At 50.0% G+C, this 27,947-nt stretch overlaps 1 protein-coding gene across 1 annotated transcript in view; it reads left to right on the forward strand.

Annotated features, from left to right (window-relative positions):
* Nucleotides 1-27,947, forward strand: part of CWC27 (CWC27 spliceosome associated cyclophilin) — an 873,807-nt gene that overhangs the window by 62,222 nt on the left and 783,638 nt on the right. The window contains exons 6-7 of the mRNA XM_085631671.1: nt 17,051-17,154; nt 18,416-18,485. Of these exons, the coding sequence (XP_085487797.1) occupies nt 17,051-17,154; nt 18,416-18,485 (174 nt within the window). The remainder of the gene's footprint in view (nt 1-17,050; nt 17,155-18,415; nt 18,486-27,947) is intronic.

Below are 27,947 nucleotides of genomic sequence, written 5' to 3' on the forward strand. Positions count from 1 at the left end.
CGGGTAATGGAGGGCAAAAAGGGCAAGCTTTTTATTATGTGGCCTTGTTGTGGGGCGAAATGCGCTTACTCTGACACCCGGGGTGTGCAGCCTCTGTCTGTTGCCGGAGCATAAGGAACAGGACAGCGCCTTGTGCAAGACATTAAGATGTAGATGAGATTGCAGACTGGCCCACACCATGGAAATGGCAGCGGAGGCCGAGTTCTTCCCAGAAGAAGCCCACCAGCTCCAAACCATCGAGGCCGAGGCAGACGCCAACGTTGCATCTGGATGGGCTTCTTCGTTGCCAGCCCTATGTTGCCTTCAACGAGTCCAGTGAGGAAGAGGAGTTTGGTGTGCAGGTCGAGGACACTGCGCAAGGGGCTCCACCGCCAGCATCAGGATGAAAACAACACTGCAGTCTGTGAATACAATTGACCCACCCCACACGAAAAAGACATTACACAAACCTCTCCCACCAAGCCAAGGTGCTTCACAGCCCTTGGGCTCTGGTTGACACGGTATGTGAGGCTCGGAGCCAAGACAGGACATGAACATTCTTGATCCAGATCGGGCATCAAAGCATAAGGTGAAACATGGAGCCGACACCAGGCCGACATCGATGCTGAAACAGCCATCAACCGCGGCCCACATAGGCGCCAGCACAACCTCAATGCCACGCTTTGACGTCGGATAAATATTTGGAGCCGCACAATTGATCAGTGTCAACCATATGGAGTCGAAACACGATGCCGAAGAAAACCTCTGCTCCTATAACGTCAAAATCCTCGACAACAAAAACAGTGCCATAGAAGCAGGCAAAGACACCACATAAGCCCATACTTCAAGAGGAAGAAGCCAATGTATTTGAAGACCTTTAAGTGTTTATGCAGACACAGTGTTGCAAAGAAACTTCCAAGCAACAAAGACAAGACTTGGATGTTGCACAGCCATTGACAAAAAGGGTGGTAACAGAGCATAGAGCCTCAAGCCCCATGCCACAAAGATGCCCAGTGTCACTGCACACTAGGTCAACTTTACCCACTCAAGAAGCGAGGGGGAGAAGACAGCCCTGAACATGAGGCCTAACACTCAGATTTACAAGGTGACACCCAACAAACCCAGACCCATGGGATACGATGTGGTCCTTCCAGACACTGATATAGAACCACTTTTCCTAGCCAAGGCATCTCCACCAGAGGACACTTCTTTGTATCCTAGTGTAATTCCAATTGGAAGCTCGGTATTATAAATTGCCACTGCCCATTACAGAGGAGGAGACTGATTTCCTGGTCAAGACACACTCCAGGACTGAGCGCACAGTGCAGTACAAATAAAAGGCTCCACAATTAAAGTATCCAATGGGATATTTAAAGACTCCGTAAAATCAAAGGTACTCACACCCAGAATCGAGAGAAAATACAGACCTTCGCCTTCAGACCATCTCTACATCAGAGGTCACCCTACTGCAGACTCCTTAGTCATAACTACAGCACGCAAAAGAGCAGCATCACAAAGCAGTGGAGATGCTCCACTTCTGGACAAAGAAGATAAGCAGGAAAAAGGGTTGCAACAGGTCATGCCAGTCATCAGAGAACTGCAAATTCAGTGTGCCTCCTATCGCACTACAACAGAGCTACATGGGACGAAATGGAAGAATCCTTACAGTAGTTCCTTGAGCAATGCAAAATGAAAGAGAAAGATTTAGTTGCGGAAGGCAGACGAATATCCAATGCAACGATCCAATGTGCTCTAGACAGCACAGACACAGCTGCAAGAGTGATTCACTCCTCAGTAATGCTCCTCAGACATGAATGGCTTTGCATATCGGGGTTTAGATCAGAAGTGCAACAACACATCTTAAACATCGCATTCGAAGGCCAGCACCTCTTTGATCCAGAGATTGATACACAATTTGAAAAAATCGAAAAGGGCACAGAGACTGTAAAATCAACTGGAGCCTTGCAGTCTACAATGCAGAAAAACCAGCCCTTTTGCAGGTACCAAGGAAGAGGGGACCCTAGGAATAACACCCCAGGACCCGAGTTATCAGTGCCAGCATCAACAATGCCACCAACAATCGGGGAAAGGATACTACAGAGGTTATTTCAAACCAAGAGGTAAAGGTAGAGGAACACCCACAAAGGGAGTCTCTACCTCCAAACAGTGACTTGCCAACTATTCCCTTGATCACACATCTCCTGTCGGGGGAAAGCTACACCAATTCCATCAGTTGTGGCCAAAAGTAACATCAGATCAGTGGGTGCTACCTCATATCAGTCAGGGATAATGTCTAAAATGTCAACCACCAAATATCCCATCACAAAAACACATCCTAAGTTCTCATCACCTACACCTGCTGAAAGAAGAGGTAAAGGCACTACTACAAAAAGGGGGCATAGGGCCTGTCCCATTTAAACATCAGGAAAGGAAGTATACTCCCTATACTCTCTAATAGCCGAAAAGGATGGAAGGCTTTGTTCCGTATTAGAACTGCGCTCACTCAATTTGCAAATCGTATTTGAACACTTTCACATGGTGACACTACAGGATGTGATACCACTATTTCAAGTTGGCGTCTTCATGACCGCTTTAGATCAGAAGGACGCATACTTTCATACACCAATCCACCCGGCACATCGCCGGTACCTCAGGTTTGTGGTAAGTGGAAGTCCTTATGAGTTCAAGGTGCTACTCTTTGGGGTAATAAATGCCCCACTTGTGCTCACCAAATGTCTAGCTGTAGTAGCACCAAATCTGAGAAGGGAAAACATTCATGCCTTCCCTTACGTGGGTGATTGGCTAATCAAGAGTTCCAGCAAACAGAAATGTCTGCAGGATGCCCAGACCAATATCAACCTCTTACACAAATTGGGATTTGCTATAAAGCCAACAAAATCTCATTAACTGCCGCTCCAAATACAGCCTCATCTTGGAGCTATACTCCATTTGGTCACAACAAAAGCGTACCACAATCCACAGAGGGTCAATGGTCTGCACATCATTAAATGTTTCACATCAATGTTCTAGAGCTACTACCCATACAGATGGCTCTTAAATCTTTTCTACCCAACATAAGGAGGGAAATATCTTTCTATGGAAAGACGGTATGACAGCAATATACTGCTTCCAGAATCAGGGAGAGGACACATTCATTACAGCTGTCTCAACTTTACCCAGCTCATATGGAAACGGGCCATCAGTCACAAAATCCCCCTCCTGGCACAGTACATCCCAGGAGTGGACAACTCACTAGTGGACCTACTAAGCTGGACATAACAATAATTCCACACTAAGGCCCTACACATATACTTCCAATGGTGGGGAATCACCGACTATAGATCTCCTTGCCACCGCAGAAAGCACAAAATGCCAAAACTTTGTGTCCAGGCACCCACATCCACCATCCAAAGGCAATGCTGTTTGGATGAACTGGTCAAGGATATTTGCATACACTTTTCCTTCTCTCTCGCTCATTCCTGGTCAGGAAACTCAGACAAACATCACTAATAATGATCTTCATAGGTCAAACACTGGCCCGACAGCCATGGTACAGAACACTACTAGAGCTGTCCCTAGTACTTCATGAGAAGCTTCCCATCATTCCATATCTTCTAATTCACAGCAAGGGGTGCGTCAGGCACCCAAAAGCACATCAACTCAACCTTGCAATCTGGCTCCTGAGATCAGAGTTTGGGTACTTGGAATTATCACCAGAATTTATGGACATTCTTAAGGAAGCCAGACGATCAACCACAAGGGCGTGTTATGCAGCAAAATGGAAACTTTTTGTATGCTTTTGTACTGCACACAACATAGATGTTTGCTCTCCATCTGAACAACAACTGGTATGTTACTTGTTACATCTTCAGAAATTGCATCTAGCATATACTTCCATAAGGCTGCATTTAGCAGCAATCGCAGCATTTCTGCAAAACATAAGACCTCAATCTCTTTTTGAATACCAGTAATAAAAGCTTCAGGATGCTTGTTTCTGGTCCCGGGAGGACCTGGCTTGGCAGTTCTGTCTGGACTGTTCCCATGAGGCACAGGGTCAAGACTGATTTGCATATGGTTGGGTCTAAACTGGGGTGGCATGGTGAGCAAAAGAACGATGGATTTAACCCAGATCTCTTGACTGGGGGTGAATGTATGATTCATTCAGCATTCCGTCCATCATTTGTTTGCATAGCACCTGGGTCAAAGCAAGTAGAAGAAGATCAAGGTAGTATCGAGAGAAATAGAACACACGCATGACACAGAGCCACACAGGCAGACGCAACAAAGGCGGACACACTGATAGAGACACACACGGATGAGCACACAGACCGACACAATGAAGGCAGACACACTGGTAGAGACGCACACGGGCACACAGGCAGACACAACAAAGGCGGACACTGATAGAGACACACACAGATGGGCACAGAGGCAGACACAGCAAAGGCCAATTTAGTAAAATGAGAACCATGACAGAGACACAGACGTACACACAGGCACAAAATAGCAGACACACGAGTACAAACACACACAAAGGCACACAGGCATGCACACAATGATAGAGAAACATGTGGATGGACACACAATGATAGACAGGTACAGAGACATACACACAATGACACACACACGGATACAAGCACATGTGACAGTCGGGTAAACAGACATGCACACAGGAAGAGACACACGGATAAAGACATGCACAAAACACACCGTGACAAAGAGGCACACAGACACATGCACACAAACACACACACACACACACACTGCCATTCGTGTACAGCCTGGGTAAATCAACATTTCTAGCTGTGACCGAGGGATGTGTGCAAGGCCTGCCTGCTCCAGGAATGTTGTGGCGTGTAGAGTTGTGTGGTAGGTGTGGCAGGGGTATCTAATACCCCTCCACCTCCCCATGCCTTTCCAGCCTCGACGTGTAATATCCTCGCAGGCTGGTGCAGAGCCCTGCAGCGCCGGCCTTGTTGATAGTCAGATGCCTTGGAAATATTTCAAAATTTCCGTTTTTTCCATCTGTGAGTCCCGGCTTTAGGAGGAAGGCTGTCACGGGCACATTTCACATTATTTAGGCGATCACCAGAGCCATTTATATAACAAGCATTGGCATAGCCAATAGGTCTCGCCTTTGGGACCTTATAAGTGTTTAGCCATGCAACAGTTGCATAACTAAATACTTATAAGGTCCCAAAAGCGAGACCTATTGACTATGCCAAGCGGCCGTGTGGCCGCGAAAGTGATCGCGAAAGAGGAAGTAATTGCGGAAAAGCACGGTGCGCGCACATGCACTGTAGCTCTAGGCTGGCCTGGTAGCACTTTTTGGAGTCCTCTCAAAAAGTCTCGCCAGACCAGTGCATGCGCTGGGTCAGACGAGACCTAAAAAGCGGCGTTAGGCGGCGCGCGGCGCCATTTTCACCGGAGTCTTTAAGCTTATACTGCAGAGAGATGCTAAGGTGATGATGGGGCTTCTAGGCGCTAGGACTGTGCTTGAAAACACCTCTGCATCTTATGCTGTGGAGAGATGTTAAATAGAAGTGTGAGGGCATCTAGGCGCCCACCCTGTGCTCAGAAACACCTCGCTCTGCACCTTATACTGTGGAGAGATGCTAAAGAAGGTGTGTGGGGGCTTCTAGGTGCCTGGGCTGTGCTCGGAAACATCTCGCTCTGCACCTTATACTCTGCTCTGCAGAGAGATGTTAAAGAGGAATATATGATGTTACTTAGCATACCGTTACTCCGCAGATATTTACTTCAAAGTTTTTACTTCGCAAATACCTTTACTACGTATGATTTTAGTGCGCATGTTTTTACTTCGCAAATATATAGAAATACATTAAAAATGCTTTTACTTCGCAGTTAACTATTACGCATACTGTTACAACGTGTTATTGGTACTTTCAAACAAAAAATTAATCGTAATAGTAACCTATCCCCTGGCACGCACCCTGAACCCTAAAAATACCCCCTACACCCCAAAACCCTATCTCACCCTGACGCCTAAAAAGATTCCAGTAACCCAAAACCTAAACGCACCCTGAACCCTACTATTACCCCCTACACCCCAAAACCCTAACCCACGGGGGCGTGGCTTGGCGAGCCAAGATGGCGGACGTGCTTTGAGCCGGCTCCCGCCCGCCCGTTACATATATCCGTATAATTATCCTGTTTCCCGGAGCTGAGGCGCCCTGCTTCGAAGCGGTGGGACGTGACCAGCAGCGGCGGCAGCCCGAGTGATCCTGGAGGTCTGGGGTCCCCTACGAGCCACCAGACGATCGTGCGGCGTTTCCGGCCTGGTGCGGCAGTGTGAGCAGCGGCGGGGACTCGCATTGAGCCCGGCAGTCGCCGGACGGGGCGTGAGTAGCTGGCGAAGCAGAAGAGACAGCCCAGCCTGGAGGGGTCCTGTGGTGGCTTCCTGGAGCTCCCCTGCCCGGAGGGGCATACGAGGCGGCGAGGTGCGGTGAGTGACCTGGCCAGGCTGTGGGCCCCACGATTCGGGTCGCAGGGGGAGAGGGGGACCTGTTGGGGGCTGCCGGGACGGACCGACAGAAATCGGGCCCAGACAGGGTGGGCTGCAGTATTCTTGACCCCGCATACGGAGTGACCTGACTCAGTCGGCCGGCTGGGCGGGTGCGGACGTCCCCCCCCCCCCCGGGGCATTATCCTAGAGGTGGCGCCTGGATCCTACTGGCGGAGATCGGGCCTAGTCCAGCGAAGGCCGGTGGCACGCAGATCAGGCAGCCTGGCGCCTGGGGCGGGGAAGCCAGGACCCTGATCCCTATAGCTCCCACCAGACGGTTGGCACTCTTGTCTCTTCTCAGGGGCAGCATCCCGGGGACGGTGTCGTAGGTGGCAGAGGAGACTTACCTTCGGGCCCGTCTGGTTTTGCGCGGCTGTGGCCTTGGAGCGGGGTCTGAGACGATGACCAGGACAAGCATGGTGGAGGTGCGGCGAAGCAGGGGCCGATAGATAAATTCACGGGCCCGGGCCAGGGGGGGCGGCCGCGGGGGGCTCCTCAGACGCGACGCCGGATAATGCAGCTCTCCTGGCAGCAATAACGCAATCTCAGGACATGCTGGATGCCAAGATTGGGGCAGTTGGGTTGGATGTGATGCTGCTGCGCCAGGACCTGCGCAATGCGGTTGCCCGCATCACGGAGACTGAAACTAGGGTGTCGGGGGTTGAGGATGAGGTGGGGGAGGCTGAGGAAGCAGGTTGCGGCCTTGGAGTCGACCCAGCGGGGCCTAGCGGGCAGGGTCGAGGATGCAGAAGGACGGGCCCGCAGAAACAACTTGCGCTTTGTGGGTTTTACCGGAAGGCTGCGAGGGGAGTAATATGGAGCGCTTTCTTTCCCAATGGCTGGAGGGCTGGCTCCTGCATGAGTCACTGTCCCGCTGCTTCGTGGTGGAGCGGGCGCACCGGGCACTTATCCAGAAGCCGCCGGTGGATGCCCGTCCGCGGCCAGTCATCGCTAGAATCCTTAATTATCATGACAGGGACGTCATTCTCCGCCAAGCCAGAGAGAAGGAGTCTCTTCACTTTGACAACTCCCGCATCCTCGTCTTCCCGGATTACACGCGCATGGTCCAACAGCAGCGCCAATCTTTCCTGGCGGCAAAGGCTCGGCTGCGAGAACTCCATCTCTCCTACGCTCTTCTCTATCCAGCTCGCCTGAGGGTTGTCTATGAGTCCCGTACGTTGTTCTTTGATTCGCCGGAGGAAGTTTTCAAATGGACGGATGAGACAGTAAAGCTGCGCCCTCATACACCCCCTGGTAGGGAATCGGACTCGTCCCAGAATGAGGTGTCAGGAAACAATTTGCAGGGGTTATCAAAGTGACAATGGCGTTCCAGATCCCGCCGTTGCAATTAGTCCGGGGGGCCCTGCATGGGGCTGGCCCGGTGACTGGTCGTCCGCCGTCTGGGTCCTGAGGGCCCGGGAGTTCCCTGGGTTCGAGTTATGTTTGCTTTGCCTCATGGGCTAGCCTTTGGCTGCTTCATCTTCCTTTGTGCGCGGGGTTGCCTTGGCCCCGGAGAATGGTGTGAAGGGCAGATGCCACTGTAGCAGGTTGCGGGTGGGGATCCTGTGTTTTAGTTGTGGGAGGCAAGTTGGGGATCCATTGGTTGGGAACTCCTGAGGTCCACGGTTGGGGCCTTGGGATGTCTCTCACCGCGACAGGTACTTCAATGTTTGCGAGGTATGGGGTGGGGGAGGCGGGGGTGTGTTGGTTAGTCGGGGTTTTAGGTTGGGTGTTGACCGCACTTTTGTACAGAGCTGGGCATGGGCAGAGGCAGACATCGGAGTCTCTTCGTTGCTACCATTCCATTGTCATACCTCCCATGGCGGTGGATTCCCGGGGGCTAGTGGGCGATTAGCCACAATAAAAGGGTTGAGCTGGAATGTCCGGGGCTCCCTGGACAAGATCAGGGGCAGGGGCAGATAGGGGCGGAACAGGTAGGTTTTGGTAGTGTGTACGCCCCCCTCCCCTTGTCCTGGACATTTGCTGAACAACTTATGGCGCTCTGGGCGGACATCCCGGATGTTCTGGGGATTATAGGGGGGGAATGGAATGATGTGCTGGATCTCTCAAGAGACCGACAGTCTGGGGGCCGGGGGCGAGGGGAGGGTGGGCCTACGAAACTCAATGCACTGGTCGGTGGCCTGGCATGGGTGGATGCTTGGCAGCACTGCCACAGCAATACCCGTGAATACACTTACCTGTCTGCAGTACATGGCTCCTTCTCCCGCCTCGATTACATTTTCCTCTCTGGGGCCGCGGTGTCCCGATTGGAGGAAGCAGAGATACTTCAGCGAGGGCTTTCGGATCATTCCCCAATGTCTGCTGTCCTCCAGATGGGGGGCACGGGGCGGCCATTCCGTTGGCGGCTCTCGGTGTGGCACTTGCAACAAAATGACTACAGGGCACATATGACTACTGCATTAGATCAATACTTGACACTGAATGTGGGATCCGTCTCCGGGGCGGACATGTTGTGGGAGGCGTGGAAACCGACACTACGCGGGGCTGATATCTCATACTGCGCAGCGGCCCGCCGCATGCGCTGAGAGGGGCTGGTTCAAGCAGGGGCCGAAGTCGCGGAATTGGAGCGCAAGGGCCGGGAGAATGGGGGTGAGGTGTCTCACCGGCAGCTACTCTACGCACAGCAGACGTACGGTTCTCTCTTGCTCGACAAGGCACGCCAGGCCTGGTTAGCCACCAGGAGTCGAGTATACCAATGGGGGGATAAATCGGGTGCGATGCTGCACAGGTTGTGTCAGGGTATATATCATACCCAGGATCTCCCGGGGATCGTAGACCCGGGGGGCACACCTCTTGCGGATCCGGGTGCGCTCGCCAATAGTTTCGCTACATACTATGCAGGCCTGTATAGCCCCAGTGAATGTCTCACGGAAACGGACATAGAGCGGTTTTTACGTGATCACCCTATCATGGCTCTATCAGAGGCAGCGCGGACTAAACTGGATGTCCCGTTTACGGTGGAGGAATTCGGGGAGGCCCCGGGGCCAAACGGTTTCCCGAGTGAGTTTTTCAAGAAGTATTTCCTCCAATTAGGTACACATTACAAGGCGGTGGTGGAGGAGGCTCGGGACTGTGAGTTGTTGCCTCGGGACTGGAGGCATGCGGAAATTGTGGTGTTCCACAAATCAGGCAGACCCCCGGGGGAACACGCCTCGTATCGTCCAATTTCCCTCCTTAACGTGGAGGCAAAAATCTTGGCGAAGGCCCTGGCCAACCGCCTCTTGCCATACATTACCTCTTTGGTTCACCCGGAACAGGCGGGTTTTATGCCATCCCGCGCAACGCAGCATAATATTCGGTGGGCCCACGTGGCAATTGCCGCGGTGCAGCGTTTGGGGGTTCCAGCAGCCCTGTTGTTGGCGGATATGGATCGGGCATTTCTCCCTTAGCTGGCGATATCTGTTCCTGCTGCTGAAACGTTTGAATTTTGGTCCGCGGTTCATATCCTACGTGCGGCTTACGGCCTCGGTCAGGGTAGCGGGGGCAACCTCAATGACTTTCCTCGTACGACGTGGAACTCGCCAGGGGTGCCCCCTGTCCCCCTATTTATTTGCCCTGGCCATGGAACCTTTGGCAGCCTGGGTGCGGATTGACGCGCAAATCTCCGGCTTTGAGTGGGAGAATGGACTATCCGATCGCATAGCTCCCTATGCGGACAACGTCTTATTTTTTCTAACAGATCTTGACCGCACGGCTACTCCGTATTATGCAGCTCTTTGGAGAGACTTCGGGTCTTTTCGTGAATCCCCGTAAGTCTACCCTGTGGGTATTGGGGGGTCCGACTAAGTTGCAGGAGTGGGCCTCCACGGTGCAGATAGCGGCGGGGGGACTTAAGTTTTTAGGGGTGTTCATATCAACTACCCCGGCGGTTTCCTGGGAGCGTAATGTGGTGCCCGTATGGGATCGTATTTGCCAAGACATCAAATTGTGGGCCCGCATTCCGCTCACCATATTCGGTCGGTCCGCGATCTTTAAGATGGTAGCCCTTCCCCGTCTTCTGTACCAGCTACAGAATCATCCTTATACGATTCAACCGGGCTGGTTCCGTCGGGTGAATTCAACCTTGGGTCAGTTTCTGTGGGAGGGTGGGGCGGTTCGGGTGGCCCTGCGGACGTGTTTCCTATCAACCTACGAGGGGGGGGGGCTGGCCACGTCAGATATGCTTTCCTACTACCAGGCCTCCCACCTGCTGTTCCTGAACGAGTGGTGGTATGGGGATAGGGGGATCCGGCCTACGCGGTGGAACGGCGACTTATGGCCCCACATACACTACATACCCTGCTATACTCCGCCCGTATCGGGCACAGTTGCCACCGGCGACGCAGGTAGTTTTTCAGATTTGGCACCAGGCGCTGACACGAATTGGGTGGTGGAACATGCTCTCGCGGGAAACCCCCCTGTGGCACAATGGGCGACTACCACAGATGGCGGCCCTGTCCGGGTTTGAGGGGTGGGATCGGATAGGCATCTCCACCATAGGCGATGTGGTACGGGGGTGCGCCATGAAGTCCTTTCAAGATCTACAACAAGAACTCAGCATGCCCCGGACACAGTTCTATAGACTCCTTCAATTCCGCCATGCACTCTCCTCCAGCCTAGCGGGATTGGATTCCATAGCTGAGTTTAGCTCCGTGGAAGGGAAGCTCTTCATGGGGGACCTCCAAGAGCGGAAAATTTCCAAGATATTCCGAACGCTCGTCATTCACAGCTCCTCCTCGCTCCAGTATCTAAAGGGGAAATGGGAGGGAGATGTTGGTCCCCTCGATGAGACGGACTGGATGGAGGCACTGGCCTCGCCCCAGGGGGCAGCCATAGCCATTCGACTATGCCTGATTCAATTTAAATACTTGCACAGGGTTTATTTTACACGTAGGAGGCTGTGGCGGGCGGGACTGATCGCATCTCCGGAGTGTCTCTGATGTGGGCGGGAGGAGGGTTCCTTCATTCACATGGTATGGCTCTGTGTTTCATTATCCCGTTTCTGGAGAGGGGTGCTGTCCTGCCTATCTGAGGTGCTGAGCTGGGATCTTCCCGCGGACCCTAAGCTGACACTCCTGCACGTCATGGCTGATATTGGAGGAAACATATATAAGAGGCACCTGCTACTGTTGGGCCTCACGCTGGCCAAGAGGGATGTCGCCCGGGCATGGAAGGCTCTGGTGGCTCCCTCTCTGAATGTATGGAAGAGGGGTCTGGACTTTAGCATGGGTTTGGAGCTCCCCATATTTGCAGCCAGGGGGTGTCCACGTAAACATTACAAGATATGGAAGCGTTGGGCAGATTACAGAGGTATCCCCCTGGAGCCAGTCCCGGAGGAGCGGGAAGAGGGGTCCCTTTAGTTCCCTTGGGGAGGGAGGGCTTAATCTGGGCCCGGGTTCAGAACTGTCTAGTCTATGCTCATGCAGGATGTTGCTTGTTGGTCACGGTTTGGTGCGGTCGGGGGGATCCGGGAGTTGGTGGGGGGGGGGGGGGTCGGGGGTCTGTTTTTCATATGAAGTGCATCGTCATGTATTTTACTAATGTAAAACGTCAATGATATTACGGTTGTAATGCTTCGGCAGATACCTCTGGGATTTCAGGGGCCTGCAATTTGTGTATATTGATGAATAAAAACTATTTTTTTTAAAAACAAAACCCTAACCCACCCTGACACCTACAATTACCCCAGCACCCCAAAACCTAAACGCACCCTGAACCCCAAAAATCCCCAGCACCCCAAAACCTTAAACGTACCCTAAAATTATCCCCTACACCCCAAAACCCTAACGCACCCTGACACCCAAAATTACCCCAGCACCCCAAAACCTTAAATGCACCCTGACCCTAAAAATACCCCCTACACCCCAAAACCCTAACCAACCCTGACCCCTAAAATTACCCCTGCACCCCAAAACCTAAACGCACCCCGAACCCTAAAATTACCCCCTACACCCCAAAACCCTAACCCGCCATGACACCTACAATTACCCCAGCACCCCAAAACCGAAATGCACCCTCAACCCCAAAAATCCCCAGCACCCCAAAACCTTAAATGCACCCTGAACCCTAAAATTATCCCCGACACCCCAAAACCCTAAACCACCATGACACCCAAAAATACTCCAGCACCCCAAAACCTTAAATACACCCTGACCCTAAAAATACCCCTTACACCCCAAAACCCTAACCCACCCGGACACCTAAAATTACACCAAAACCTAAACTCACCCGGAACCCCAAAAATACCCCAGCACCCCAAAACCTTAAATGCACCCTGAACCCTAAAAATACTCCCTACACCCCAAACCCTAACCAACCCTGACCCCTAAATTACCCCAGCACCCCAAAACCTAAATGCACCCTGAGCCCCAAAAATACCCCAGCACCCCAAAACCTCAAATGCACCCTGAACCCGAAAAATACCCCCTACACCCCAAAACCCTAACCCACCCTAACCCCTTAAAATATCCCTGTACCCAAAAACTTAAATGCACCCTGAACCCTCAAAATAACCCATGTACCCCAAAACCCTAACCCACCCTGACCCCTAAAGATACCCCAAAACCTGAACGCACCCTGAACCCTAAAATTACCCCCACAACTCAAAACCCTAACCAACCCCGACCCCTAAAATTTCCCCAGCACGCCAAAACCTAAACGCACCCTGAACCCCACAAATACCCCAGCACCCCAAAACCTTGAATGCACCCTGAACCCTAAAAATACCCCCTACACACCAAAACCCAACCCACCCTGACCCCTAAAAATCCCCCTGTACCCCAAAACTTTAATTTGCACAGTAACTCCATTATGCGTAGTAAATGCATGCTAAGTAATGGCATCTGCGAACTAAAATATGCGTAGTATTGGTAATACGAAGTAATGACCGCGTAGTAAAGGTAGAATACCGTTAAAGAGGAGTTTGGGGCTTCTAGGCGCTTGTATTGTGATCGGAAACACCTGCTGAGCCACCAACAGCAATCTGCATCTCTGCTGTCATTAAAAGTGACAGTTCCATACAGGACATGAAAAACACTTGGAGAAGTGATCTCGCTTTTATTTTATTTATTTTTTATGTTAGTATTTTTTTTAAATGATTTTTTAAAGCAATTTTTTGCGCCCTTTCGTCCCTAGTGCAACCCCTAGCGATGGGGCACAATCGCCCCACACCACAAAGACGACGCCTCGGGACAGGCAAGACGCGGCAAGAACACTGGAAGAAGAGATGAAAGGTCACTTCGTGGGTGGTGGTCGGGAACTCCAATATTATTCATCAGTCAGCCTCTATTTCACGCTAATAATCAAAAAAATGTATCAGCTGCCGCTGTGCTGTTCGCAGTCTGTCCAACGCGCTCTGGTCACGGTCGCCACAACACTAGGCAGCAGCCCGCTTCATTGTTGCCTCTTTTCATGCCCCAGTCTGGAGGTCAAAGGGCTGCTGGTTCGCGGTCATTATTGATTCTGTAAAATAAATATTAGACGACGCCCTCGCTCTACGGAATTACAGTGAGGAAACGAGCGGCACCTGGCACCCGTCACCCGTCACCCTGGTATGTATTACCTCAGTCTGCACCCCAAAGAAAATCCACCGGGGGGTATGCGGGAGCACTGCGTGCATGCCCAGGGGCACACGTGGCGCAGCAGCTGGCAAACCTATGCACATACATATTTGCACAATCTGTAAACAAACGGACTTTGCAGACCTCCCACGTCACGGGAACAAAGATGGTGTTGGGCTGTCCACATGGGCCGTCCTAAAAGTGGACAAGGCGGTAACACAAAACCCCGATTGCTAATCACACGCCAGCGTTTAACATAAATGCTGACGCAAACCAATGGAAAAGAAGGGCGTGGCTTAAGTCCCCTTCTGAAATTATATTGATTACAAAAGGTACTCGCACGGCGAGAGCACCGCATGCGCTGCTAACGCCAGGCGAGACCGGAAAAGGGAGTATCAGTGGCATTCTTATGGTATATCCAGGTAACAGTCATTTGTAAAGCGGCTACCTGGACAAATGCACACAATTTTACCAAACACTACTGTGTAGATGTACAGGCCAGACAACTTTCGTTAGTGGGACAAACGGTTCTATGCACAATATCTCAAGCAAATACACCATCTGATGCCTAAAGCCACTGCAAGAGGAGTACTGCTTTTCAGTCTATATATAGCATGTGTATCCGCAGCCAACACATGCTACGAATAAAGTATGTTGCTTACCCCGCAAGTATCTATGCGTAGCGTGTAGTGCTGCAGATTCAAATGCCCCTTCCCGCCTCCCCGGCAGGTATTAGATGGTGTCAACTATATACAAAATTCAAGCATGTTCAACAGCAAATGCTAACCTAGCAGACTTTGGGCCTCATTTCGATCTTGGCAGAGGGTTACTCTGTCACAACGGTGACGGATATCCTGTCCGCTGAAATATAAATCCTGTTATATCTTATGCGATTTATATTTCAGCGGACGTTATATCATCACGCTATGATAGAGTAACCCATCCGTCAGGCCCTCTATGGAGTTATGTCAGTGTGCGTAATCAATGCATCTTAGAGTGCCTGCCACTGCTTTCCCTCTTTGTACACCACTGCCAGTGTGGCTATTAAAGCTGCTTTTAAAAACCACACCTAAAAACTTGTACTCCATAATAGTCTCTAGTGGTTCTCCATTTAGCCACCACTTGAGCATTTTCGTCCTCTGATTTTTTTGGGGGGAGAAGGCCATAGCTATTGTTTTACCAACATTTATAATCCGGTCTTTCGCCATACAATATTTGGCAACTTTGTTTAATTGTCTTTGAAGACTGACAATGTATTAATTTCATTGCTACTATTAATGGTCCCATATTTATCATAACTGCTGTTCTCGAGATGTGACAACTCCTTTATATTGATCTTGCTTCTTATTAGCCATGCGCCAGTAACCAGAGGCCAACTGTGAGCATGTGAAGTAGTATGATTCTCACATCTACAAGATCCTCGTGATTGCTGCCACTGACTAAAAAGTCCAAGGACATGGTCTAATAAATACTGTCTGCATACTGTGATTAGCTGCCGTAGTATACTCCACGCTCTATATTCGGATTAGCTGCCGTAGTAATCAGATGCCGATTTGTTAACCTACAGTCAAACAACTCTTTGTAAAACACTTCCTGGAATTCCTAAAGTGGGTTTGGACAGGGAGATTAATTTTTCCAGCTGTGATGATGTCTTTCACAACTACACCAACTTCCTAGCGTTCTAATTCAGTTGGATTGAAAGTTAACCTGTTCTCCCTGTACGGACCTACATTGCTAATAGTCAATTTCTGAATGAAAGTTTGCTTGCTGAAACGAATTTGATAAAAGTGCCCTTCTTTAGTTATATTCTGATGTGTTCAGAGGACTGTTGTTGATTGTATGTTTTATAGTCGGCTTCTAGTAATGGAGTAAGTTCTTTTCACTTAGCTATTGCTATATTTTATTATTTAGGAAAATAAGTGCTTCCAGTTAAGTCAATGTTTTCCCACTCCTACGGGCTAGAGGACGTAGGAACTGACTAGCGTTTCCCGGGATTTGGATAACTGCGCCGAACAGAACTTTGTATACGAAGCACCATTTGGTTATCTACTTAAGCCACAACTTAATGCTATCTAAACTTATCCCAGTGGCCAGTCAATGTTTGGAATGTATTAACTATGCTCAAGGAACATCTGCCTATCCGTGGATTTAGTTAAACAGATTAATCCAACTCGGGCACTGTCTGGCCTTGACAGAAACTTCAAAACAATGGATTCCTTTCTGCACAATTGTGAGAGCTTCCTCTCACTGATAAAGCCTTTCTTTCGGTAGAATCAGTTTAATCTCAACAGTGTCTTTGTTTTTTTCTGATGGGGCAGGAAACCTGTTACTGGCTACATTGGGAATTTAAACGTTGGTGAAGTTACCGCAAACCTTCCTTGTTTATCCCCCAGAATTTTCAGTTGCTAAAAGCAGATGCAATCTTTGGGAGAAACAGCAGCTGAGAATGCTGAATTACTAGAGGAATCTGAGGAATTAACTATTTTCCCCTGGTAATTCTCCGAAGTTAATGAGGCCGGTGGTATTAAGTCAAGGGGTGTAGAATTAACGCTCCCACACTGGGCCACTCGTAATAAGACACGAAGCACCATCCGAGCAATATATGTCTTATGTCAGCAGTATCAAACTTATGGTTTGAAATTTCCCCCTGATAGGTGCATCTCTCAACAATGGAGCCTATTCTAGCTTCAAAATAAAGATATTGTTGTCTAATGTAGTAATTAACATTAGGACCAAATTTATAAACTTTTCTACTGGACAACAGTACACAATTACTTCAGCTGTCGACCTTGGTAAGGTACAGGTTTAGAATTTACTCATCAAAAGTCGAAGAATGCTGACCAAGAAATTGGACTGGTAGCAAAATGCTTGGATTAATACATTAGCTGAATGTTGTGTGGCCAGCTTTGCCTTCTGTATCATAAATGTATTTTTGTAATAATTACATTACAATAATTCAATTACAAATATTGCTTTTGTTTTGTAGATCTTGTTCAACCCATTTGATGATATAATTCCAAGGGAAAATAAAACACTGAAAAAAGACCAGCAGGAACAGGGGGCAAAACAATCCAAGGGAAAAGGCACTAAGTAATTATAAACATTTTGCAGTATGCGAAGAATCTTTTCTTTGGAATGGACGTTGCTTCTTAATTTCATCAAAAAGACGGTGATAACACAGCTGAATAATTCAGTGAAAAAATAACACCAGTCATGAATTTCACTTGTCGGTGGAGATGCATGTCAAGGGGGAAAAAGGTCATGAATTAGAGGTTCACAGAGCTGTGTAGTGTAGATGGCCCTGGCATTTAATCGTGTTGGAGGTATTGTAGTAGAGGTATAAGAGATCAGGTTCTCATTGATATGACTTGGGTGCACACGTTTAGACAATTGGAAAGAAAAGCCTTGACATATTTGGGACTCTGTGTTGGGGGAAATAAGTGAGGAAGCAAGTGAGATTGCTAAGAGGATTTTAGAGACCAGTCTGAAGATGTGTGGAAAGGGCAGATGTAAAGGAGACATAACTTGCAGTTTTTCAGTTGGCTTAGATGCATTCACCTTTGAAGCCGGCTTTCCATAGTGATGAAAGGAGAGGGGGCGGGATCTGCACATTTTAGTGAAGGATTGCCAATAGTTGACTCTAGTGGTCTCTGCCAGTCCTATCTGGCCCATAAAAGTATGTTGATAGCTCATAGACTGTGAATGCAGCGGGCTGAATGATAGAACCAGGATGCAGTGCTCGTTGATGAATTAGAGTTCACTGCATGGCAGGATGTGTTTGAGTTTTGCCACAGCCCCTTGATGTGGAACGAGTTAGGCCCAGCAGAGCTGAATGGATTGTGAGCTCTGTGGAAAAGAAACAATTTTGTTATGCTTAATGCCGTGGTTCTCCTCCACGTTTAGATCTGTTGCTTCTTTGAAATTGTGAAACTACCGAAGTGATGCCTTATATAGTGAGGGAGGAGCATCCTCATTGATACGGTGGCATTGAATTATTATTTCACTTTCTGACCCTCTAGTAAGCTGTGGTACTTTTGAATGATATGCCGAATTTAAATAAAAATGTATGCATATAAATGCACAAATGGAATTTGGGTAACACTAGCATAAGTCCAGCAGTTGAAAAGTTAGTTTGGCCTTAAATAAACGATTCAAACAATACATAAAGTAGAACTCCATCAACTTTTTCTTTTGAATGAAGTTATAGGAATGTTCGAGTCACAATGCTCTGAGTAGTATGTATTTGTTTACATTTACTGTAGTATATATAGGTGAAAAAGTTATACTGTGCATTACTACATTGCTAAAATGTATTGGTAAATATGTCTGCCTTATTTGTTTTGTTTTTTAGAAATTTTAAATTGCTTTCATTTGGAGAGGAAGCAGAGGAGGAAGAATTTGAAGTCAGCAAAGTTAGCCAGGTGCATGTAAATAACAAACTGGTTTGCTTTTTTATGTTTGTTAAAACTATCTCTGTTGTGTGCGTTTGTGTTGATATATTTGGAAAAATGTTCACATTGCCTTGGTACTGGTAACACCAAGTTTTTTTCCCCCCACAACAATAATTTTATTGTTGACAACCAACACAGTACGCGGGACTTTGCAGGAGACCCAGGGTACATAATCAGGATGACATATACGAGAGTCAACATTTTTTTTTTTTTTTGAAACCGTTTATTACAAATCTCAAGAATATACAAATATGGGCCCACAACCTTCCGGCCGGCCGCTAGGAATGGCAGAAACATATGGCATACGTTCATAGAACACTTGGCGTTACAAAGGAGCATAAGCAGGAGTTATCAACATCATGGGCCACAGCCATAATACCCCACAGTACGGTTTCATTTTATACAAACCACAAGAAAACAACACCCACAAGGCTACCCACAGTCGAAAGTAGCAGCACGTGCTCCCCAAATGGGGAACCCCAACTATCCAGAGGAGTCCAAAGAGGGGAAGGGGAACAGAGCGAGGACTGGGGGAACCCTGTGCCCGGGGCTAGGGGAAGGAGTCAGCTAAGGGGACGGGGCTGGTGAGGCAGCAGGCAGCAACGGTGGAGAGTCAACATTTTTAACAACATTTGAGGATTGATTGCAGGTTAAATATATTCTGAAGGAAGGTAAAAACAAAAAAAGGATTGATTGCAGGTAAAATATATTCTGAAGGAAGGTAAAAACAAAAAAGAAGAAAGAAAAAACAACTGTGCCACATTGCCTCCATTCAGCAAATAAAACAATCTTGAATATAGGGAAAGTTTTTGCCACCCACAGTTGCAGCGAATAAAAGCACTAATGAAATGCCATTCCACTAGTGTCTTAGCAACAATTCTTCAGCGTCAGACGGGGGGTAGGAGGTTCTAGATACAGTCCCCTGTAATCGGCCCACCGTTTCCAGATTTTGTAGTGTTTACGAGGGCATTCCCTCGCTTCAAAGACCGGGAGTTCCAAGCCCATACCAAAGTCTAGACCCCTCTTCCATACCCCACAACGGTGGAGATTCATTTTTCCAGACCCGGGCGATATCTCTTTTTGCCAGCGTGAGACCCAGAAATAGAAGGTGGTGCTTATATCTATTGCCGCCTATGTTTTCCATAGCATGCAGCATGGCCAACCTCAGCGAGGATGAAATGTCCCACACCAGAACCTCGGATAGGCATGTAAACACCCCTGTCCAGAATCTTTACAGTGTTGGGCTGGACCACATGGTGTGTAGGAAAGTACCCTCCATAGAGCCACAGCGTAAGCAATGTGGGGACGTGATGAGCCCAGCGCGCCACAGTCTGTGTCTGGTATAGTAGGCTCTGTGGAGGTATTTAAACTGAAAAAGATGCAGACAGTCTGCGATGGCTGCACTGCGCGGGGATTCTAGAGCCTCAACCCAGTCGTCCTCCACCAAAGGGCCTAAGTCCTGCTGCCATGCCTCTCTAGTTTTATGTAGTGTGGTAGGGGTATTGTTAATAAGTGTACAATATATTTTAGTTATATTGTGGTCCCCCAAGTCGCACATAAAAACTTTGACTTCAATGGGGTTAATTTCAGGGATCTCTTTTAGGAGAGATATGTATGGGGTGAAGGCATGTCGGAACTGGAGATAGCGGTAAAACTGCGCGTGGGGCATATCATATTCCGCTTGTATATCCAGAAAGGATTTGAGAGCGCATCCGCGTACAACTGCCCCCACTGTGTCAATCCCTATGGCCTCCCAGCCCGAAAGCCGTACAGCTGCACCAGCTGTGGTAATTGTCCATTGTTCCACAATGGAGTTTCCCTGGTGAGTCTCCCCCACCAACCCATCAGGCGGGGTGCCGACTTCCAAATCTTGAAGATTGCGACCGTAGCGGGTGGTAGCTTGCAAAGCATTGCCACCGAATAGAGAGCCACATGGAGGGTGGTGTCACTTAGCAGCCAGCGTTCCACAGCATATGCCAGGTCCCCACGAGCATCATACCACCAGTCCTTGAGGATGAGTAGGTGGGAGGCCATGTAATATGCCTGAACGTCTGGGGTGGCCCTCGGAGTAAGTTGACTGGAAGCAGGTCCTCAGGGCTACTCGCGAAACCCCTCCCCCCCCCCCCCTCCCCCTCAAAGAAAGTGGGCTAGAATAGCATTCAATTGACAAAACCATGTTGTTTCGATCAGATGGGGATGGTTCTGTAATTGATAAAGGAGACGAGGTAGAGAAATCATTTTAAAAATGGCGGACCTAACAAAGAGATGGGGCAGTTGGGACCACGCTTGCATCTGTTCACTCACTGTGTCCATAGGGGAGGCGAGGTTAGTGGTCCACGCCAATGCCGGAGACGTTGAGAGATATACTCCTATACATTTGAAGCAGTCCGGGGCCACCACTACCTCACGCGACCAGTCGCCTAGCTGATCTCCACCTCGCAGCGGCCGCAAAAATGATTTGCCCCGATTCATATAGAGGCCGGAGGTTTAGCCAAAGATCTGCATAATGCGATGGAGGCGTGGCCCGGTCCGGTCAATGTCTACGAGGAAGAATAAAACATCATCCGCATAGAGCGCTATGCGGTCGGAGATGCTTGGTGTCCACTCGAACCCACGCATCTGCGCGTCTATGCGAACCCAAGCAGCTAGCAGCTCCATAGCAAGGGCACAAAGATAAGGGGAGAGCGGGTAGCCCTGGTGTGTCCCCCGCCCGATAGGGAAGCTTCTGGAAACCAAGTCGGCCTTCTGACCGAGGCGGTTATGTTCGTGTACAGCAGGCGAATGAGGCTTAATAACCGGGGGCCTATATTTAGGTGGTCAAGCAAGGCAAAGAGATACGTTCAGCTGAGGGAATCAAAGGCTTTGCTCATATCCGTCAGGAGAAGCGCGGCAGGGGCGCCAAGCTTGTCAACTGCGGCGATAGCATTAGGAGCACGTCTGATATTGTGCCGCATAGCATGGTTCGGCATAAAACCGGCCTGATCTGGGTAGACCAGCTCCGTAATATACGGGACTAGGCGGTTTGCAATCACCTTGTTCAGAAGCTTAGCTTCCACATTAAGTAATGAAATCGGACGATATGATGAATATTGTTCCGGCGTACGACCTGGCTTAAAAAATACAACAATCTCCGCATGTCGCCAATCCGGCGGGAGATCGCCACTCTCCAATGACGCCTCCAGTGCCACGAGGTAGGGTTTTAGTAATTGCGGGTGATAACCATTCGGACCTGGTGTCTTTCCTGCCCGCATGTCAAGCAGCGCGGTCAGCAGTTCGTCCACCGACAGGGGGGCGTTCAGTGCATCTCGCGTTGTATCCGACAGTGCTCGAGGAGGAAAGTCAGCGATACATTTCAGTACAAGGGCAGCGGGTAGGGCTTCATGGGGGGCATATAGATCTGCAAAATACGAGGAAAAATATTCCGCAATGGCGGACGGGTCCGTAGGAGCAGTCCCATCGGGGCCTTGTATACTCCGGAGCATCTGGGGGCGCAGTGTCTACTGACACAGGTGATGCAGCAGGGCATTAGGCTTGTCTCCCCATTGGTATATCTGACTACCGGTGGCAACCCAATAAAGTCGGGCTTCATTTAGGAGTTCCCTGGTGTAGTCTGTTGGATGTTTAGTAATTGTCTACGTGTGACCTGTCCCACTGTGTCTTTACTCGCATGCTCCAGATCAAGTAGCTGGGCCTCAATTTGTAATAACTTATCGCGTCGCTATTGGCGTTGCGCGGTACAGAAGGCAATATCTGCTCCTCTGAGAGTGGATTTCATTGTTTCCAACAGGATGACTGGAGATTCTACTGTGCCTGTATTGAGTAAGAAATAGTCCGCTATAGATTTGTGTATATGTGTCTTATAATTATCGTCTCACAGCAGCCGCGGCGACAAATGCCACCGGAATGGGAAGCTCCTGGAATAGGAGAATAGACACCGGTGAATGGTCAGATAGACCCCGGAGAAGAATTTCAGCTGCGGTCAACCTATGAGTGTGTGCCCCCGAGAGGAACAAGTAATCTAGACGAGAGAAGGATTCGTGGGCTCCAGAAAAAGAAGTGTACGCATGCGTGTTGGGATGTATGGTCCTCCACGAGCCACCCACCCCAGGCCCTGAACCAGGGGCAATAATTTAGAGCCAGGGGTCTCTGCAGCTCGAGCCGCAGCGCGCCACCTATCCTGTGATGGGGACATGACATCCTTCCAATCCCCTCCAACTAAAGTCAATCCCGATGGGGAATCAGTCCAGAACATCGTCAGTTTCTTGACTGGGGACCATGAGAGAGGGGGGGCGTAGACACTGCCCAGAACAACGGATTCCCCATATAGCATCCCATATAGCACAATATATCTACCCTGTGGGTCCGACCATGTTCGGCTATGAGCGAAGGGGACGCTGCGGTGTATGAAGATGGCAACCCCTCGAGAACTTCTAGTAAATCCAGCATGGTGAGTGTGTGCGAAACCGAACCTCTCCAAACAAGGTGTCTTGGAACCCGCCAAATGGGTCTCTTGCACAAAGAGGACACCCGCCCTGTGGCGCTTCGCCTGTCGCAGCACAGCCCCCAGTTTAATCCTATCGAGTAGGCCGTTTACATTTCAACTAAGTACTCGGAGCACTATACTCTTAGCCCCCACTAAATCTTGTGGCATAGATGGTTGTGTCATGTATATAGGAAGGCGAGGACGTGAATGACAGTGGCAATCCCAGGGGCACATATGACAGGTGAGCTGGTGGCAGTAAAACATAGCATCAAACAGTTCAAGAAACCCAACCCTTCCCCCACTCACCCCACCCAATACCTCCAAACAGTAAAAGCATCTGTCGCGGTGGGCGTCATACCACTGCCCCAATGGGGGCAGGGCACAGCCCCACACCAAAGGTTCCCCATAGAACAGTCCCCAACAAGTACTACGTTCTGAAATGCTGAGAAAAGAGTGATGGGTAGGCCCATCAGCATTATGGACATTCAAGTCTCAGTTCTCAGGCCCCTGCACCAGTGCCAGACAGTCTGAGGAAGTACATAAACTAAGGGAAGTGAGCTGGGGATTACCAGCCAGTCTGGTCTGCACAAATAAGTCACCTGTGACCCTCAGTCTCCATGATGTGACGGCGATGATTCTAGTGGACCGTCCTCCACCTGGGAGCTGGAAGAGCCTTGAGATTTGAAGCGGCACCTCAAGCTCAATCTACGATTTAGTTTCCCTTTGGGTTTGAGGAGCTGCCGCATGGCCTCCCCAGAGGACGACTCCAATTCAAGGTGCTACTGGGTGTGTGGCTTGAGTCTCCTCCTTTCGTCCGTCCAGTGGAACACCTCCTCGGGGTTATCAAAGAAGAGCATACGTGATTCGAAGATGACTCTCAGCAGGGCGGGAAAGAGTAATGCATATTGGAGTTTGAGATCTCGCAGTCGGGCTTTGGCAGCCGTAAATGATTGCCGACGTTGCTGCACCAATCTTGTATAGTCTGGAAAGATTAGAATGCGGTGGGAGTCATGTTGAAGCTGGCTCGCCAATCTGGCCTGTGTGAGGATCGCGTCGCGGTCGTGAAAATTTAAGAACCTAGCTATGATGGGCCAAGGCCTGGCCCCTGGCGGAGGTTTTTGCATCAAAGCGCGGTGAACGCGTTCAATGATGAAAAACTTAGACAAAGGCGGCTGAGTAATCCAACCAACTATCCACTCGGTGAGGAATCGTTCCACATTGTTATCCTGGCAGCCCTCCGGAAAGCCCACAAAGCGAAGATTGTTCCTCCGGGCCCTGCATTTGTCGTCCTCCGCCCTCATCGCTAGGCCTTTGGTAATGGATTCCAGAGAGGATACCTTCTTGTGGATAGGTGCAACTGTGTCTTCTGTGGTTGATATCTGGGTTTCTGCTTCCGTTATCCTGTCCACTGCCTTGCGGAGATCCTGGCAGATCAACATCACATCTGACCCGACCGCCCTGATCTTGGCCTCCAGCGCGTCTTGTAATTGCGTTATTGCCGCCATCAATGCAGCGTTGTCCGGACCAGTAGAGCTCTGACTCAACAAATCTGCCGTTTGAGTCCCTGAGGCGGCATAGCGATCCAGTGTACTTTGTTTGGTAGTCTGCAACTTGTCACGAGTCACGGTTAGTGACAGCAGGTAAACACACAGTGCCAGCAGAGTGCTGTAAATGCCAGTAGGCAGTGCAGTCTCACCCAGGGCGACGGTTGTGGCGGCAGCAGCACCTGAGGAGGGGAGGAGGTCTTGCAGTGAGTAGTCGATCCAGATAACTTCCACCAACAGGGTGGGCAGGAAGGCCGGCGCGGAGACCACCTAAACATAAGCCGCACCAGGACCTAACCCGGCCGCTTCGTGCACAGGCACCCCTTCACCCCCCCTATTGGACACCTCCACCTAGGTGTATCTCTGCTGCACTGCGTGGTCCATATGTGTTTCAACTGGATTGTGGCGAAGAGGTAGTGATCCCCGGTTCACTCTAGCAACCGCTCTCTTCCAAGCCCTGTTCAATGTATGGAGGGTGGTTCCCATGCAGGATTGTTGCTGAAAGGAGATTGTCTGCCCCGTCACTTCCTCTGCTCCATGGGGTAATGGGGGGGATCTAGGCCCTATAAAGCCCTTGCGGCCTCAGTTTGGTGTGGACACGGAGGGGCCCCACGTAAGAATCGAGCCGTGTGCGCAGCCCCGCTCCGACCCGGTGCGCTCACTGCTGCATCACACCACCGCCTGCCAGCCCTCAAGGAGCGCAAAGGTAGGCTCACAAAGGACCCAAGGGGGCCCCACAGCGGGTGCAGTCAGGCTAGACAGGGGCGCGGCACACCTGGAAAACATCCAGGGGCCCTCGGGGTGTAGCTGCATAAGGGGGGCCAGACAATGACCTCTGAAGGGATCCTCAGCAGCCACGAGGGGCCATGGGGCACAGTGGAGGCTCCTCACAGCTAGGCAGCCGGCCCAGCTCCATCAGTCACTAATTCTGCCGGCCGCAACGTCCTCCAGCCGAGACTCGGCTCAACCGCGTGGCCACAACCCAGCGCGGTATTCTCGGCTCCGCCCCAGGGGCCGCCACCAGCCAGCGGAGGGATAGACCGTGGCCTCCGCCATCACCAGAGCCACCAAACAGGCGGGCGACGTGTAGAACCGGTGGTGGGGAACCACCGAGCGCAGGCCTCTGGAATCGATCTCCTCGCCACCTGGGTCTCGCGACACAGCGCTGGAGCTCTGGTGTGTACACTCCGTGGTCCCCAGGGCGGATGCAAGACAATCGCCGCTCCCGTCTCCCCCAGGAATTCTGCGCGTGCCCGTCGGCGGGCCTCCGGGGCAGTCCGGACGTAGCGCGGCAGAGGAGCAGGGATGTGACGCATCCAGGGCCCGAACCTCAAGCCCCGGGCCGGCCCGTGGCGTCACCAGGCTGCCGCTCCAGTTGCGAGTCCGCCGTTAAGCACCTCCACCAGACAACGGGTGCATAGAGATACGGTACAGGGGAGCCTGGGGGAAAATATGGTCTGTTGTCACAGGATTAAAGAAGGATTTTAGAGCAGGCCTCCGGAGCGCGTCCGTCATGTTGGACCACTTGGCCACACCCCCTAGCACAAAGTTTTTGATTGTAAAAAAGTATGGGGATTTGCAATTGTTGTTTCAGAAGTCAAGACAATGCCAAGTTTTTAATTCTTTTTCCCTTTAAAAGAGCATGCTTCCTATGGGTCTATCTGATTCAACACCGTTAAGTGTCAGATTCAGTATCTTTGACCTGTGATGATTAATTTTCAATTCCATCACTTACGGGAAGCGTTCTAGTTTCCATTAAAGCTCCAACAAAGATAATAGCTGTGTCCAGCATTACACCTTTACTGAACATGTGTAGTTGATGTTCCTCAGCCACACATTATGGTCTTGATTACGATGTCGGGCGGACACCGTAGCGGTTCCGGGACTGGCTGACCTTCGGTCGGCAGGCCCGACACCGCTATTACAATGCGACCGCACATGGTGCAATCTCAAACTCCCATTTCTCAATGGGAGCTTGTGCTGCAGCCGTAAACCAGCTGTAGCACAAGCTCCCATAGAGAAATGGGAGATTCTGTTATCCCTGCACTGCGTGGCAGGCACCTTGAGATGCCTGCCACGCGGTACAGGGATTAACTGTGCCCCCTCGGCCCGCAACTGAGGCGCAGGAAGAAGGGGGCCCTGCAATGGGCCCCCGAAGTCGCTTTCCAGCAGGCTTACCATGTCGGAAACCGAGCATCGTAATCCCTACGGCGTAAACGTCATCATTTTACATGCCAGGGCCGACGTGCTCCTTGAGCCCATTGGAAGCTAGCCAGAATGACCAGCAGGCTTCAATTCCAACCGCCTACATTGAAATTAGGCGGTCGGCATTGAAACCATTGATGTCTGTCGAAAAGCCTCCGACCTGTGGTCGAATGCTTTACCGCCAGACGTCGAAATCAGGCTCTATGTGTCAGATCTGATAAGAGTCTGTTGGGTTCCTCTGGAGCAGTACCCTCAAGAAGGCCACCTTCCAGCAGCCTTGACTCAAGCGTAATTGCACTAAGTATCAAAGTGGCTAGACGGGGGCAAGAGAATTAGGGAAGGTACTGCGGGGAGGGAGACATGTAAAGAAAAAGCAGGTTATGTATAGAACCGTCGTTGTGTATGTATTCTCAGACTTCTCTGGCAACTTCTGTTCCTATAATTCTCAACAATACAATGTTTTGGCTAATGCATAAATAACCATGTTCTAGAGAAAGCACACATTCATATAAAGAGCCACTAGGCTTTTAAACACCTTGTTCCATAAAGAAGTGTGTTAAAGCACTGTTAAACATCACAGTGCTACTTTAAACAACCTTTCTGCAATACACAACACATACCATATGCTAATGAGGCAGATTAATAGTCAAATGCCCAATAAAGCGCTTCAGCGCTATGTATCAGAGTACAAGTATAAATGTCTGGGAAGCGCTTCAGCGCGATGCACTGAGTCCAAATATGCAAATGTTCAAAGTGCGCTTCAACGCGATGTGCCAAAGTCATCAGGTATGCGCCAAATCTGTAAATGCCCTAAAGCGCTTTGGTGATTTGAGCATTCTGGCACATTGCACAGTATGCCCAAATCACCAAACATGTAAATGCCTGGAGAGAGCTTCAGCGCGATATGAAACTGTCTTTATATATGCAAAATGACACGACCTACACGTATTTCCTTACACGATGCTGTCGTTTAAGAAAGGGATGCTCCTACCTGATTGTAACTGGGGAGGCTGGGAGAAGATCTACAACCTGTGGAATGACATCAGAAGTCTCCTTACTGCAACCAGAATCATCTTGTCTGCAACTGGAGAACAGAAACAGCTGCTACTAACACTCCGAGTTCTCAATAACCAGCACTGAGAACAGGATGTGGTCCCTATTTAAAGGCTTCAGGAAGAAGTTTCCAGATTCCAGCTCTCC

Source organism: Triturus cristatus, chromosome 2_1 (assembly GCF_964204655.1).
Source record: "Triturus cristatus chromosome 2_1, aTriCri1.1, whole genome shotgun sequence".
Lineage (NCBI taxonomy): Eukaryota > Metazoa > Chordata > Amphibia > Caudata > Salamandridae > Triturus > Triturus cristatus.